Below are 16284 nucleotides of genomic sequence, written 5' to 3'. Positions count from 1 at the left end.
CAGGGAAGAAGAGGCAGTTACACCCATATGCTTGAGTGTGTATGTGCGTGTGCAATTGGGGGGGGTGGGGTACATGGTAAGAAGAGCGTCCCAGGAATAGAGATCGGAAAGTGCAAGTGGAATGTAAAAGCACAGGTATAAGGGATGGGCAGGAGGCCAATGTGGCTGGAGCTTACGGAGCAAGTGACATAAGACCGTAAACGTGGGTAAAGACCGTATGGTACGTATGGTAGAGGGAGGGCCTTGTAGGCCACAGCAAGGAGTCTGGATTTTATTTAAATGCAATGGAAAGCCAAAAAATTAGTTCAGCCAGGTGTATTACACGATCCATTTTTCTTGTCCAGAGATCGCCCTGGTAAAATGAGATGTGGGAAAAATGTTTTAAGCGCAGAGGATCGTTAAGTCGGGCATGATAATTATTCATTTCTCCCGGTCTCCTATTTTCCACCTGTAAAGCAAGTGGTGTAAGTTAGAAGCCATTTCCTTCCCACTGCGAAGTGCCCGGGCAGTGAGTTCCGAGAGCAAGGGCCGTGTCAGATTGACCACGGAATTCCCCTTCATCCCCGCCCGCGCCCAGCACGCAACCGGCACCCTGAAACCGTCGGTCAGCGCAATGAATCAATGAATGGCCCGTCCCGGCCGCGAGGGAGGCGCTCCGGCGCGGGACCAGGCCCCGGGGCCGGAAAAGAACGCGATACGCGGCGCAGGAGGCCGCGAGAGCCAACAGAGAGGAAAGTGGGGGCCGACTCCACCACAGTCAAGGCGCGACGAGGAGGGGGCCGGGGCCTCGCAGATTGAGGGCAGGAGGAGCTGGACTCCGGGCCCCACACGGGGACCTGGGAGAGCAGGCCGAAACTCGGGGCTAGAGGGGGTCTGGGCCCAGGCCGGAACGCCCAGTCACTCACCGCAGCTGTCGCCAGGCTGTGCATGTTGGGAGCGGCCGCCGCTCTCCTCCCACTGCCGGACGCGTCGCAGCCGCGTCCCCGTTTCAGTGACTCTGCCGCCAAAGATGAAGAGCCGCGGCAGCCGCCATCCGCCTCCGGCTCGCTCCGCCCCCTTCGCAGCCCTATGACCTTTCACCCCTGACCCCGCCCACACACCTCTTCCCGCCTCCCAGCTCCCGGCGGAGTTTACAATCCAAAAGTCTGTCCTTTGCCCCTTAAGATTCTGGGCCAGAAGGACGTCCCCCACCTACTAGTCCCCGCATCCTCTGGCTGCGAGCAGGTATCCCCAAAGAGGGGCGTGAACTCTGACTCTCCTCCAGAGGCCAGTGAAGGGCGGGAAAAGCCGAGCAGTCTCGGAGGACAAGTAGTGCGCATGCCCGATTGGGCTGTGTAGGAGGGAAATGGTGGGAGGGCCACAGGGCGCGAAGTGGATAGTGCGCATGCGTACTACTGCACGCCGGGGGCGGAGCTGTCTCGTCCAGACTTCGCTCCGTCCTGGGGCGGGACGAAGGCTCAGGAGGGGCGGAGTTTGTAGGCTTGCGCGCACGCGCTTCATCTGGTCGCGTCGAGTGTGCGTGCGTGCGTGCGTGTTTGCGTGTGGTCACAGTTCCCGCCATCAGCCGCTCTCCCTGACTAGGGGGAGTGAGCGGCCCCTCTTTTACGTGCCCGGTGTCCCTTCCTTCCTTACCCCCGGCTCCTCCCCCTCCGCGCGGACTCTGTGCTTCCGGCAGGCCAGTGCCGGGCTCCGGACTCGCAGGTACAGGTAAGGCGCGCCCGGCGGACGAGCTTCTCAACTGAGCCGTTTTCCCCAGATCCCCCTCCCCCCGGGGGCCCCCCCTCCCCGCTTGCGGTCCGCCCACTCGGTGTTCACTCTTCTGGAGTTCGCCCCGTTGCTGCTTAGCTCACCCCTACTCCTACGACGCTCCCAGGGCCTCACAGGTACTCCTCTTGGGTTCCCCCCCAGGCTTTCCCTCTCCTTTGACCTGGTCTTTACTGTCACGCTCTTCCTCCGCAACCCAAACCTGGCCCCTTTTCGCTGGGGGCTGTCGTCGTCCGCCACTCGCCCCTTGGCAAGGCCTACTGTCTCTTCAGGTGTCTTCCGTTGCCGCGCACCCATCAGGCCTTGGACGTTCACTCTTGACCATTCTGCATCTTCCCTTTCCGAACCATTTATCACTAAAACGCAGGAATTGTATTTTTGTCGTGCGTTTGGTTGTTCCGCGTCTTCTAGCTATCAGACCAGGTTGTCAGGTTTACCTATTTTAGGTCATGATCCATGAAAGGAAATGATCACTGATGATAAAATCCTGTGTTCTGGAGAGTTGGCCTGTAGTGGTTTTGTGGTAATCGTCTTCAAAATTTCGGCTCTATTTAAATGCCTTTTGTGAGGGGCGGGTAGGCAGTATCTAACAAGTCTCTAACTGGAAAAGATGCTTGAGACAGGCTGTCAAGGGGGCAGTTGGAGCTCAGAGGAGAGTTTTGGGCAGGCTGTATAAACTAATGTGTGTATATCCTCTGCCATGTTGATAGTAAGTGAAGTTATGCATGTGGATGAAATTGCCTAAGGAGAGTGTAGTACTAGAAAAAACGGACCCAGGATGGAGCACGGAGGGATTCTTGGTGATTAATAACTGTATAGAGGAGGGCGAGTCTTTTGTAAAAAGAGATGAAAGAAGTAATCAATAGTGTTGAATTCTGTTGAAAGATAAAGTTGAATGAGGATTGTAAAGCCTGGTGACATCAAAGTAATCGATGATCACGGCGAGAAATGTTTGATGAAGTGAAATGGAGTATCTGGGTTTAGTGTGAGGGTCTTGTTCACCTTTTACTCTTCTGTCCTAAGCTTTAAATTCCACCTGTATATTGAAGACTTAAGAATTTTAATTTCCAGCCTTTTCCCTTTATTTTCAGCTCAATATTAAATAACCAGTTCAGTTGTCTGCTTGACATCTCCACTTGATTTTTTTTTCCTTAGGAATTTCAAATATGATACATCTAAAACCAAAGTCTTAATTTTTCTCTCTGTATCCCAAATTCTTTGTCCTTCAGTATTCTATTTCATTAAGTGGCATATTCATTTATCAACTAACATAAGCTAGAAACTTGAAGTCCATTCTTTTTTTTTTTTTTTTTGAAGTCCATTCTTGACTTCTACTTCATCCCATGTATTTTTAAGTTCTGTTTATTCTATATCCAACACAGTTGGCCCTTGAATAGCGCAAGGGTTAGGGGCATGGACCCCTTCGAATCGAAAATCCGCATGTAACTTTTGACTCCCCTCAAACCTAGCTACTAACAGCCTACTGTTAACTGGAATGCCAGTAGCATAAACAGTCCCTTAATACGTACGCTGTATGCTATATATATTTTATGTTGTACTCTTAGAATAAAATAAGTTAGACAAAAGTGTTAAGAAAATCTTAAAGAAAATACATTTACAGTACTGGATTTATTGAAAAAAAAATTGTGTATATGTAACTCCATTCATTTCAAACCCATGTTGTTCAAGGCTCATCTGTATGTCTGAATGTATTTCTGTACATCTTCAGTATCACTTTTTGAGCTCAAGCTGCAAATCTTTCACCCAGACTTAATTAGTCACTGGTTCCTTATATTCTCATCTGTAAAAATGGGACTAATAATCATTTTATTTGATTGTTATGAGGATTAAGTGGCACATGGCACACAGTAAATAGCCAATGACCATTGTTATTGTAATTGTTATTATAAGCTGCAACACTTCAGTATTCTCGTCTGCCCTATTTTCTTTCATTCTTCCTCCTTTTACTCTCCTCCCCAAACCCAAACAATCACTTCTCCATTCAACAATAACATGTTATTTCTCTGCTTCAGTGGGTTTCCCATCACTAAACTGTTTATTATATTTAGGATAAAATTCAAAATCCTTACTGTGGTCTACAGGATTCTACATAACTTGATTCTTCCCGGCTTCACTAGCTTTATCTTGTTCCAGCCCCTTCTTGCTCACTAAACTCTACCTGAACTGCTTTTCATTTCATTAGTCACACCAGGTTATTTTCCAACTACTGGGCCTTTGCACATGCTGATTGTTCCAGCACAACCATCCCTGTTTAACTCATTTTTTAATACTAGCTTAGTCTTTGCCTCTTCCTTCTACCCACCGAGTCTTAAATCAGGTACTCTATTATAATGTCTTGTCACGACTTTATATTTGTATTATTTTTTAGAACTTGTAATTATATATTGTGTGATTATTTAAAGCATGTATCCTATTAGAATATATGCTAGTAGCTATTTCATTTTTATTTCTCAAGAATTTGTTAAGTAAATAAGTAAACTGGAGCTTGTTTTAGGAACCATCATGTCTTTTGGAGTACTAGTTTATTGATGTCATCTGATGACAAGAACGTTTTCACTCTTCTGACAAATTAAAGGATGCAAAAGAGAATAACCCAAGAGTTTTCCAGCTATGGATGATTTTACTCATGCTTAGGGCATAAAAATCATTCAGATTGTAGGCTCTGAATTGAAGATAAACTTTATCTAGGTCGATTTCTCCCTTTTAGTCATATACTAATTTTATCTCTGCGTTTGTTTTATGGATCTTTTTAGGAAAGAAAGCTCTTAGAAATCAGAACAGTGGTTTATATATTTTACCAACAGGTTAAACTATGAGCATAGTGAGGATGAGATTTCCAAAAATAAAGGAAAGTTCCATATTTAAGTAAGTTATTGTTGGTGGATGTGGAAAGTATTAAAATTTAATAATTTGTGTATATAGAACAGGATTTGTGTTGAAAAATGGAAATAAATATAGGAAGTGTATGAGTGCCAAACACAGAAAGGCATTTGGGTTAATTTTATGTGTAGTGATGAGCCGTTAAAAATGTTTCAGTCAGGGAGAATGTTTCAGTTAAGCAAGATGAGAACATTCTAGAGAGATGCTGTACAGCATTGTACCTCTAGTTAACAGTATCGTATTGTACACTTAAGGTTTTGTTAAGAGGATAGATCTCATATTAAATATTTTTACCATAGTAAAATAAAATTTAAAAAAATGTTTGGGAGAGAATTGGCTTCAGTAACAAGTAGTTAGCACTTACTAAGTCTTATTTTTTTGTAGTACAAAAGAAATAAGGTAGGTTCCTGCCCCCGCCCCCAATCACTTAGGAGAAAGTTAAGGAGACAAATAGTGCACTCTTTACTTGCCAAGAGAGAGTAGTTCTTTAGAAGGGCATTGTAGGGCACAGGATTCATTGGATAGAAACATCCTGAGAGAATGGAGACTGGAAAGTGATTGTTGCTGCAAATCATTGATGAGGATGCACTGTGGTAGTGGTTAAAAATGTGGGTTCTGGTGTTAGACTTAGTTTTGTCTTTTAATGAATCCATAACTGGATAATCTAAGTCTCCGTTTCCTCATCTGTGAAATAGAGATAATAATCCCTGTCTTTTAAGATTATTGGGAAAATTAAATGAGATAATGCATGCATGATGCTTAACACTATGCTTAGTCAGTAATTGCATAATAAATGTTAGGTGGGAGTGATGGCAAAATGAGGAGTTTCCGAATCAGGGTAGCAGCTATGAAAAGGCTGGGTTTCAGATGAATGAGAAAGAGGGAAAAGCTGATGCTAATTTTTTTTCTTTTTTTCTTTTTTCTTTTTCTTTCTTTCTTTTTTTTTTTTTTCTGGAATGATGGTGGAAGGAAAATGTAGAGAAGTCTGGGAGCCTCTGATAATGAGGGCATGGACTGTATCATCCTCACATTTGTATTCTTTCCACGGTGCTGTCAAATTAAAGTAGCTCAGTCATTTTTTTACTAAGTGAACAAATGAGTTTAAAGTTGATATTGTAGCATTCAAGAGGGCAGTGAAAGATGTTTGGTTAGAACTTCAGGGACAGTTGAGGCTTAGAGAGCCTCAATTTGAGGAACAAACCCATAAAGAAAAGTAAAAACCAAATTTACTCACCTTTTGAAATTTGTAGCAGCACATCATGGAAATAGTATTTTCAGACTTAAGACATCATTATGTAACAATGTTTATAAAGTCAACAAAGAATATACTCTTTTTCACTGCCCTCTTAGTTTCAAAATGTAGCAGGGATAAATACACCAAGAACACAAATGGATAAGGTACAGGCCTGGAGTCCCTCATTTTGCACAGCAGATAAATCCCTAAAGTCGATGGTGTATATATGTGTGTATCTTAAGCATTATATTTTAAATGTTTTTAGTAAGGTAGCTTGTAGTTTTTAAATAATCAAGAAGAGTTCATCTTTGTTGTATAAAATGATTGATTTTTTTTTTAATTTTAATTTTGGTAAATTGGATTCTTTTAAAAAGGCACACTTATATTTTCTTTAGCTGAGTTGATGGCTTCCGGAGAACTGGCATAGCTGCAAAATATGAGTAGTTCCCCAAGAAGAGTGCATTGCCTTTGGCACAAGGATCAGAATAAAGGTGAATTGTTATTACATAGGGTTTTTCAGTAAAAGTCACTGAAAAGTAAGTAATGTTTTTATTTGGATGTATGTTTCCAAGAGTATGCAAATTGGCGAGAATTAACAGTTCTTTCTTCTATTTTGTAGTAATGGTTTTATTTTAGCATGTTTGGTCTACCACAGAACACCCCATACATAAGGATGTTTTCAGAGTAGTACTTAAAATATGTGCATTTAAATAACCGTACAGGGTACGGAAACATTTTTGTCAATATTATTGATTGAGCTTTCATAGAATGCTCAGAGTTAAACAGTAATTCTAATAATTGTGAGAAAAGTTAGGGAAAGAGGACTCTATCTGGACCTACTTAAAGAATAATTTGATCTTGTTACACCTTGTCTTAGTAATGTTGCTTTGATATGGAATTAGCATCATAGAGTTCAAAGAAACCTTCTCATTGGCCTAGGTTCATAGAAAGTTTAACTGTTACTACTGGATCATGCTGCATACTGAAAAAGAAACTTAGTTTTGTTTGTTTGTTTGTTTTTTCTCTTAATAGAATAGGGCAAACCTTGATAGTATAATGAATGTATAAAAGTAGATATAGTTAATTCATTTAGTGCAAGAGCCAGGAATGGACTACATTAAGGGATTAAGAAAAAGTTTTGTTGGTTCTACAAATTTTATGTCCTGTACCTTTTAGGGTCTTCTTTTTTTCCTTAGAGGAAAGAACGGTTGCTAGTAGAAATGGTCAAGGAAGTGTTCAGTATCTGAAGTAAAATTTCATATACTTAAATCTTTGCATCAAAATGTTTTGAGAATTGTACAGAGAAATTATATATAGAAACAGAAGTAAGCAATAAAGTTTTTTCTCATGTGCTTTAGTGAACTTGGAAATCTTCACCTCCAATTTTGTTGAATAATATAATTTTTGAAAATATGTTTTGTTAGAGGAATTTAAGGTCATTGACCTTTACTTACTTTTGGTCTATAAAGAAAACACTAAGGTAATGGGGTTTTGTTTTCTCTTTTAATTGGTACCCTCACCCCTAATGACATTTCAGGAAAGGTGAGGGAATTTGGCAGAACTCTTAAAATGGAGTTTCTTCATTGAGCAATGAATAGTATGAATCCCAGTTTAAGCAGGTTTACTAATGTTTTTGCTTTAATGCATTCTGTAACTGCATATTAATTCTCGTTTTTCCACAAATGATTTTTGTCTCATTGAATTTTTTTTTTAAAGATTTTATTATTTATTTGACAGAGCAAGAGAGAGCACAAGCAGAGGGAGCAGCAGAGGGAGAGGGAGAAGCAGTCTCCCCACTGAGCAGGGAGCCCAGTGTGGGACTCCATCCCAGGACTCTGGGATCATGACCTGAGCTGAAGGCAGATAGATGCTTAACTGACCGAGCCCCTCTCTTACTGAATTTTGATTAAGATATGAAGACAGCAGGGGCACCTGGGTGGCTCAGTGGGTTAAGCCTCTGCTTTCGGCTCAGGTCATGATCTCAGGGTCCTGGGATCGAGCCCCACATCGGGCTCTCTGCTTGGCAAGGAGCCTGCTTCCTTCTCTCTCTCTCTGCCTGCCTCTCTGCCTACTTATGATCTCTCTCTGTCAAATAAATAAATAAAATCTTTAAAAAAAAAAAAGATATGAAGACAGCTTTGCATTTAGTAGAAAAGTTTAGATGCAGTGTTCAAAACATGAGTTATATGAATTACAGTGCCTAGTGGTACTTTTATAAAGAGTTTAGTAAATATAACCCTGTATTGGCCATTTAAGAGGGATTTATGGCTTCAGTATCTGCTCTTGTGTATTTTAACAGTAAATTGAATAGAATTGATAGTACTGATTTCATTATTCTTGAATAATAAGTTTGTTTCTTGTGTGTCAGACACTGCCATAATGGGGACTCAGAGTTTAAAGAATATATTCACTGTCTTCAAATAGCAAAGTGTAGATAGAGACAAAGAAGTAAACAGTTTATGATACAATGTTATACTGGAAGCAAGCACAGGGTACAGCAGGAGAATACAGAAGCTTGAAATAGTCTCAGTGTGAATATGGGATTGAGAGAAAAAGGGAAAGGTAGCTAGGAAAGGCTTCTTAAAGAAGAGAACATCTAAGCTGAGCCTTGATTTTATAGCCAAGAGAAGAAATCACAGGGGTTTTTGGGGGGATGGGGAGAGTCCATACAAATTCTTCAGAGGTAAACCATAGTGCATGCAAAAGTATGGTGGTATGAGAACATTAAGGCTTTTGGGGGGCAATTACATAGTTCAGATAGCTGGCTTTGGAGGGCTTGTGGGGGATAGAGAGGTAAGTAGGCCCTGATCATAAAGGGTGTTTATGTCATGATTTTATTGAGTCTAGATTTTATTGTTTATTTATGAGGGCAGTGGAGAACTGTTGAATGATATTAAGGAGGAGAGTGATGTGATTTGATCTACAGTTCATTATAATAAAGATGTCTGAAAGGTGTATGGAGGTAGAATTGACAGGACTCTACCGTGATCTTCCATTTCCAATTCAATACCAGTAATCATCAAGAGAAATCGGAGTTAACTCCTATGTTTCTGGATGGACAACTGGGGTAGGAGAAGGGTAACATATTCTTGACAGTGTTGAGAGCAGAGTGGAAAGAAGTCTAAGGTCACATCCAGACAATGAAGCACCAAATTATTGATTGCAAAAAAAGTATTATAAACACGCATCGCTGGTCCAAATTCTGTAGTTACTAGTTTGAGCAGTGCCGTGTTAACATGTCTTTAAATAGTAGTGGACTTTGTTACTTTGATGGATTTATATACCTAGCAAATTATCCTATCTAAATCTGGCCAAAGTAGGCATTCAAGAAATTTGATGATATAAGTGAATAGTCATGGAGGACTTAAAATGCATAACATCTTTTAACTATTCAAAGTGTTTTCACATCTTTTTTAAAATTTTACTCCCAGTTATTTGATATTACAGTACCTAGAGGCCTCAAACTAGGGGGCCCCAGGCTGTATCCTGTGTATAGGGGTTTTGTTTGATTTGTAGCTTTTATAAAAATAAATTTGAAATCATTGCCCACAATTTTAAATGGGAAGTTTTGTATAAATATTTGGAATTCATGTTCTTGAAAAGTTTGCTGATGTGGCAATAACTGAGTTGACTAATTCTACCTGGTAAAATTAGTTAGATTTCACTAGTAGTTTTTATGGTTTGCCTACTTCAGTCATGTCACCTGCATGGCCCTTCTAGGCAGTTGAGTTTGACCCCCTGTTAACAGCTTATTTATTGGAGGTCTTTAGAGAAAGGTGTTGCAGGCAAAGAATAAATTCAGAAAGTGAATACTGATTTCATTCATATTAAAGCTTTTATCTGTTGGGTGCCAAATGTGTGTTATTTCATTTAGTTATGCAACACTATGGCATTTTCTATTCCTATTTACAGTTGAGAAGACTAATAGTTAGAAAGGGAAGTTATAAATTAGGGACAGCTATCTCCTAATAGCTAGGTCTCCTGTGTTTTTCTTTTGTATACTACTTTTTTTAAGCTTTTCTAGTTGTTCAGGGATAGGCAAAGTATGATGATTTTTAATTTCTTAAATTATAAGCAAGAGTCTGTATTAGCAATGTTTAAAAAAAATTTTTTTTTAAAGATTTTACTTATTTGAGGAGGGGATGGCAGGGAGGGGGCGTGGGTTCGGGGAGAAGCAGGCTCTCCACTGAGCAGGGAGCTCGAGCTCAACAGCTATGCAGGGGCTCAATCCCAGGTCCCTGGGATCATGATTGGAGCCAGAGGCAGACACGCAACTGACTGAGCCACCCAGGCACCCCTGTATTAGCATTGTTTTTAGAGAGTTGGAAAGAGTATAAATAAAATGTCTTAATAATTTTAGATGATTGTGCATATGTTTATGTATATACATAATACTACTTAATGTTCTTTGCTATTATAGTTGTATTTACTTGCTGATATTTGGTAAGCTAGTTTGAAGGTCTTAGATATTTTTTATTGCTGTAAGTAATTTTTAAGTATTTAGAAGTTCATTCAGAAATTTGAGTATTTGTCAAAGATAAAATTGGTAAAGATTCTTTCCACTTTATGGTAATATTAAGCATAAGTGCTAGGTTGGTTCTTAGGAAGAGAGTTTTGTTTGTTTGTTTCGCCTAGAGAATAAATTACTTTCTCAATATAATTCTGGAAGTTAAACTAATTTGATTATTCTTAAATTTTTTTTATTCACTTAGTGTTTTCAATACGTGTGGATATGCTTATCCTACTGCCTGGTGGAAGGAATTGTTTTGTGATACGATTTTGGTATTTTGAAAGGAACTCCATTCTAAGAAATGGAGTCAGCTGACTGAAAATATTTTTTAACTTACATTTGAAATTCAAGACCCTTCAGCATTCATGAAGGAAGATAAAATTTAGTTATACTGCTGTGGGCAATCACTTTGGAATCTTTGTGGAATCTTTTGTTTTCCTGATTGACATGCCTTTGTGGCACCAATCTGGTAATTGATAGTGCAAAATGCAAAATTTAAGCACTGTTAGGGCATAGATACTGGACATATGCAAAGAAGGGAACATGTAGAGAAGAAAGAAAGGTGGGTGGATTTAGTCACTGATGTTTGTGATAATTTAGTTGTCTTTTTTGTGCCTATCAGCTAATCAAGGCCTTTAAGAATGCTTAAGAAAAAGTAGTTTATTGAAATAGAAGGACATAACATGGTTTATTATATGCTCTTTCAAACTCTTAATCACTCTTATCTTAGTGAATTTTAACTTACTATTTTATTTTTCTTCCATAGAATCTGTCAGGTGAAGGTGTATTTTTGCTTTTTAATTTGGCTAGAAGCAATTTATTTTTAAAGAAAGTATGTCTCCTCTGAAGATACACGGTCCTATCAGAATTCGAAGTATGCAGACTGGAATTACGAAATGGAAAGAAGGGTCCTTTGAAATTGTGGAAAAAGAGAATAAAGTCAGCCTAGTAGTTCACTACAATACTGGAGGAATTCCAAGGATATTTCAGGTATTACTGTATTTTGATGTGGAATAGATCTTGAATCACACCCTTTAGTGAATACTTTCTCTGTACCATAGTAAGTGTAATGGTAACCCTCCTCCTAGATTAACGTTTCTTCTTATTTCTTGGATACTAAGTTTTGTGTGCATATTTTATGAATTTTTGAATAGCATCGTTGATGGTGTAAAATAAAGAGCAGGAAGTAGTCACCATTATTGAAAAGAAAACAAGGAGGAAGCTGAGAGAACTGAGTTTTCTATCAAGCTATTTTAAAAACTACAATAGGATAACTTTAGTTATTCCTTGTTTTTCCTTAGTATATATAATAGATTCATCACTGTGTAGTATTAGCTTTGAATAGCACTTACTAGTGTCTTCTAAAACTAATGCCTACTTCCTAAATAATCCTGCCAAAGGTTGTGGTATGGACCTTTCAAGGATGATTATTCAAGGTCATTCTTACGGATGTTTTCTTCTAACTATAAACTTTTGAAGAATTTCATAGTTTTATCACTGCAGAAAATAGTTAATTTTATTTTTACTTCTATACTGTTTATTCTGTATAGCTAAGAGCTACTCATCTTGATATGATTTAAGGAAAGCAGTATCATTTTTCTGCACTTTAAAATTCCGTATTTGTTAATTTGATACTACAAAAGTATAATATTCATTCTAAACTGAAGTACTTTCTTGAATAACAATTTATGAAATTTTATGCTTGAGAACCCTAGAGCTAGGGTAAAATTTCCATTTCTCTTTACATTTGAACTGTGAAAATAAATTGCTTAGGATTTTGTGTATCAAAGATAATCTTAAATAGATTGGAGGTGGTGACATGGGAAGTAGAAACAATAGTCGTTTCTGCCACATACATGTATCTACTATTTGGTCATCTCAGTGAAAGAAAGATTCCTTTTCAAATAGAGATTCGGTTTCTCAGTCCTTAGCCCAAAGTAGCAGTCAGTAAATATTTAAATATTTAAGCAAACATAGTTCTTTAGGAGCGTGAGGATTCTGCCTGTGATTCCAGCCTCATCGCAGTTCTAGATCAGTTTCCGTTCAGCATTTATTTTGCTAACCACCTACAGATTACTGTGGTGGGTAGTGTACTAAGGGCTAAGAATACGGAGCTGAACGAGATGCTTTTCTTCTCAAACTTAGGCGTAATCAGAAGGATTTTCAGATGTAAAAATATTTCAGAGACACTGAAGTAATGCAAAGAAGAGAATGGTTTGTGCCTGAGCATTTAGAGGATAAATAGGAGTTTGCCAAACAGTGGAGGTAGGGCAGAGATGATTTCTATCCGTGGATAAACACATGCAAGTGTGAATCAACCCTTAGGGAACCAGAAAATTATTTTAAAATAAATGGACAGTGGGGATTGTATGGCAGAAGTAGAGGCTGAAGAGCTAGATTTGAACCAGATCTTGAAGTATCTTACTAGTCATAATAAGAGGATCTTAGATTCTAAGGAGTCAAGAATCTCAAGTTCACTTTCATTTAGAGGCTAGGCAGATGACCATTTCAAGAGATATTGGAAGAATAGGGACATATAGGAGGTTATTGTGGGAGTTCCCATGAGGAATAAAAGTCCTGATTAAAGGATAAGAAAGCAGGAAGAAACAGGAGGAAGAAAGAATGTATTTGAAGAGATTTCAAGATGACTTGACTCATTAGATTTAGGGAGTGAGAAAGAAAAGACTGGGAAGATTCCCAAATTTCTGAATGGATGGCCATGCCTTTCATGTCTTGGTAGGGAGCAGAGGGAAAGAATTGGGGTGGGAGGATTAAGAGAAATGAGTTGTTTGAGGTGTCAGGCATTCAGATGTTGGTATCTAGTAGGCGTTAGGTAAATAGTACTGGAACTCCAGCAGAGAGGTCTGGACTTAGAGAAAAGATGGAAGGCCTCACCATATGGTAGTTAATAAAACTACAGGCTTCATAGGACTTTCAGTTGTTGAAGACTTCAAATTCAAGATTATTCTCTCATCTTGTTTGTTCATAAACTTTTTCCCTTATATATCTTTCATTTTTAAAAAGTGGTATATTGATCTGAAATAGTTGTTTTATGTGATCTTTTCCTTTCGTATGTTAAATTTCTTGTTTAAGTATTTCAGAGTTAAAGCCATTGAGACTATTGTGCTTTATGATAGAATTTTTACTGAAGGACATGAATTTAAGACCCACTTTGAATATGTATATATCATTTGAAATTTGAATGTAAATTAAGTCTGATAAAATTTTCATTCTTATCTAAAAATTGACAAAGATCAGTTCCAGTTTAAAAAATATAAAATACTATTACTTATTTCTTTATGCTATTCAAGAGGTATGTCTTCAGCAAAAGGCAGCTTTTGAAACCTTTGTATATGCCTGTTGAGGGAGAACATTAGAGAATAAAGATGCCTAGTTGGCAAGAATTATTTAGGTAGTAAACTGCAAGATTTAATTTGGTCTTGGAGAAATTTCAGCCAAAAGAAAATGAAAGTTATTACTTCATAGCACATAGCCAGAATCTGGGAGAGTATAGGACAAATTATCGAGCCAGTTCTAGGGAATGGAAGAAGTGAGCTTAGAGTTCAGAGTGCTCATGATCTTCATGATTGAATGAAAGTTAAATGAGCCTGCTTACACGATTAAAAAAGAAAGAAAGATAGGGGCGCCTGGCTGGCTCAGTGGGTAAAGCATGAGACTCTTGATCTCAAGGTTGTAAGTTTGATTCCCATATTGGGTATAGAGATTACTTAAATATAGTCTTTTTTAAAAAAATACATACATATAGATAGATAGATGATAGAAGAAGATGTCTTTTCACATTGATAAAGGTTTGTTTTGATCTGTTTTTGAGAGGTGGAATTCTTTTGCAGGTTATAGTTTGGATTAATAAATCCTTTTAAATTACAGCTACCTACACCAATTGCCAGATATTTTACAGGTGTTGTGTTTTTTGTTTTGTTTTGTTTTTTAAAGGGGGAAGAAAGAAAAAGCCTCTAACACAATATGGCTTTCTAAACTAGTGCTAGTGTAACCATCTAGGCTCTGTAAATTGTTAACTCACTAGTTTTTTAGTTTTACAACTATGGCTGAAAATACCCAATTCCCTACCATAAAATCAATAGTGCTAGGGTTACTTTGTAAAATAAGTTTTAATAGTAGGTGTTTGCCTTTCCTAAACATGAAATCTTTAAGTGTATCAAGAAATGGGAACTCTTTCTGGTTGGAGGAAAAACCCTAAATTAATACAGGAAAGACTAAGAAATGTAATTTAGAAAATGTATGGCTTATACAACTTACTATACTTTGTTCCTGTACATTTTTTACAATAACAGTTTTCCTTTTCTGTTGATTAGCTAAGTCATAACATTAAAAATGTGGTGCTTCGACCGAGTGGAGCGAAACAAAGCCGCCTAATGTTAACTCTACAGGATAACAGCTTCTTGTCTATTGACAAAGTACCAAGTAAGGATGCAGAGGAAATGAGGTTGTTTCTAGATGCAGTCCATCAAAACAGACTTCATGCGGGTGAGCACTGATCTTCCCAGGGTTTGCTATTAACAGTTACAAAAGAATATTACTAGTTGGTAGATCAGTATCACTGATGAATATTGACACAAAATCCCCAACAAAACACTAGCCATGAATTCAACAGTATATGAAAAGGATTATATACTGGGGCACCTGTGTGGCTCAGTTCAGTTAAGTATCCCACTCTTGGTTTTGGCTCAAGTCATGATCTCAGTGTCATGGGATTAAGTCTCCCTCTCACATCAGGCTCCGAAGTCAGCAAGGAGTCTGCTTGTCCCTCTGCCCCCGTATGCATACTCTCTCTCTCTAAGTGGGATTTATTTCTGGAATGCAAGAATGGTCCGAGATATGAAAAATCAATGTGATGTACCAGATGAGTGAATGAAGGACAAAAGCCATGTGATTCTTTTCATGCAGAAAAAGTATTTGATAAAATTCAAAACCCTTTTTTTTTTTTTTAAAAAAGATTTTACTCACTTGACAGAGAGAGAGATCACAAGTAGACAGAGAGAGGAAGAAGCAGGCTCCCTGCTGAGCAGAGTGTCTGATGCGGGGCTTGATCCCAGGACTCTGAGATCATGACCTGAGCCGAAGGCAGAGGCTTAACCAACCGAGCCACCCAGGTACCCCTCAAAACCCTCTCATGATAAAAACACTCAACCAACCAGGAAAAGAAGGAAACTACCTTAACCTAATAAAGGCCGTATATGAAAAGCCCACAGCTAACATACTCAACAGTGAAAAACTGAAAGATTTTCCTTTAAGATAAGGAACAAGGCAAGGATACCCTCTCCCCTACTATCCAATATAATACTAATACTTGATGACTGAGCCACCTGGGTGCCCCTTAATAGACCTTTTCTTAAGAAATAATGGAGTACTGGGCATCTGACTGGCTCAGATGGTTAAGCATCTACCTTCTGCTCAGGTCCTGATCGCAGAGTCTGGGATCATGTCCTGCATTGGGCTCCCTGCTCAGTGGGGAGCCTCCGTCTCTCTCCCCTATTCCCCCATTTCTGCTTTCTTTCTCTCTGTCAGATAAATAAATCCTTAACAAAAAAAAAAGAAAGAAAGAATTTAGTGCTTCAAATGAGTTTTCCACTATTACTGTTAGTCTCCAGCTCTCTAGCAGAACTTTATTACTAATATTTTAGAGTTGACAGACTTTTAATTGAGCTTTTTAACTTAAATATAATAAAAATACTAGAAAATGAAGAGGTAGCAGTGCTACTTTGCTTGTATTTAATATGTATTTGATACACTACTTTTCCTTATAAAATTTAAAAAAAATTATGGTTGCTTGCCATTTAGTACCAACTCATGTGTTACATGGTTCCTTGGTATCTGTTGTCAGTGTTCATGCCAT

The 16284-nt window shown here is 38.7% G+C and overlaps 2 protein-coding genes across 3 annotated transcripts in view; one reads left to right on the top strand and one right to left on the bottom strand.

Moving 5' to 3' along the window:
• LOC111144409 (CCR4-NOT transcription complex subunit 9) overlaps positions 1-1203 on the bottom strand; it is a 31535-nt gene extending 30332 nt beyond the window's left edge. The window contains exon 1 of the mRNA XM_022498696.1: positions 906-1203. Coding sequence (XP_022354404.1) covers positions 906-929 — 24 coding nt within the window. The 5' untranslated portion in view covers positions 930-1203. The remainder of the gene's footprint in view (positions 1-905) is intronic.
• Positions 1204-1533: 330 nt separating this feature from the next.
• LOC111142220 (ubiquitin specific peptidase 37) overlaps positions 1534-16284 on the top strand; it is an 84246-nt gene continuing 69495 nt past the window's right edge. The window contains exons 1-4 of one of the 2 annotated variants that reach the window (XM_022495263.1): positions 1534-1707; positions 6295-6435; positions 11176-11399; positions 14744-14915. In XM_022495263.1, the coding sequence (XP_022350971.1) occupies positions 11244-11399; positions 14744-14915 (328 nt within the window). In that variant the 5' untranslated portion in view covers positions 1534-1707; positions 6295-6435; positions 11176-11243. Of the gene's footprint in view, positions 1708-6294; positions 6436-11175; positions 11400-14743; positions 14916-16284 lie in introns of those variants that run through there. The other variant, XM_022495254.1, reaches the window with a different exon arrangement.

The sequence above is a fragment of the Enhydra lutris genome, unplaced genomic scaffold, assembly GCF_002288905.1.
Source record: "Enhydra lutris kenyoni isolate GAN:26980312 unplaced genomic scaffold, ASM228890v2 scaffoldscaffold1, whole genome shotgun sequence".
Lineage (NCBI taxonomy): Eukaryota > Metazoa > Chordata > Mammalia > Carnivora > Mustelidae > Enhydra > Enhydra lutris.
Note: the sequence above shows the minus strand (reverse complement) of the source record. Positions and strands in the feature narration are given on the sequence as shown.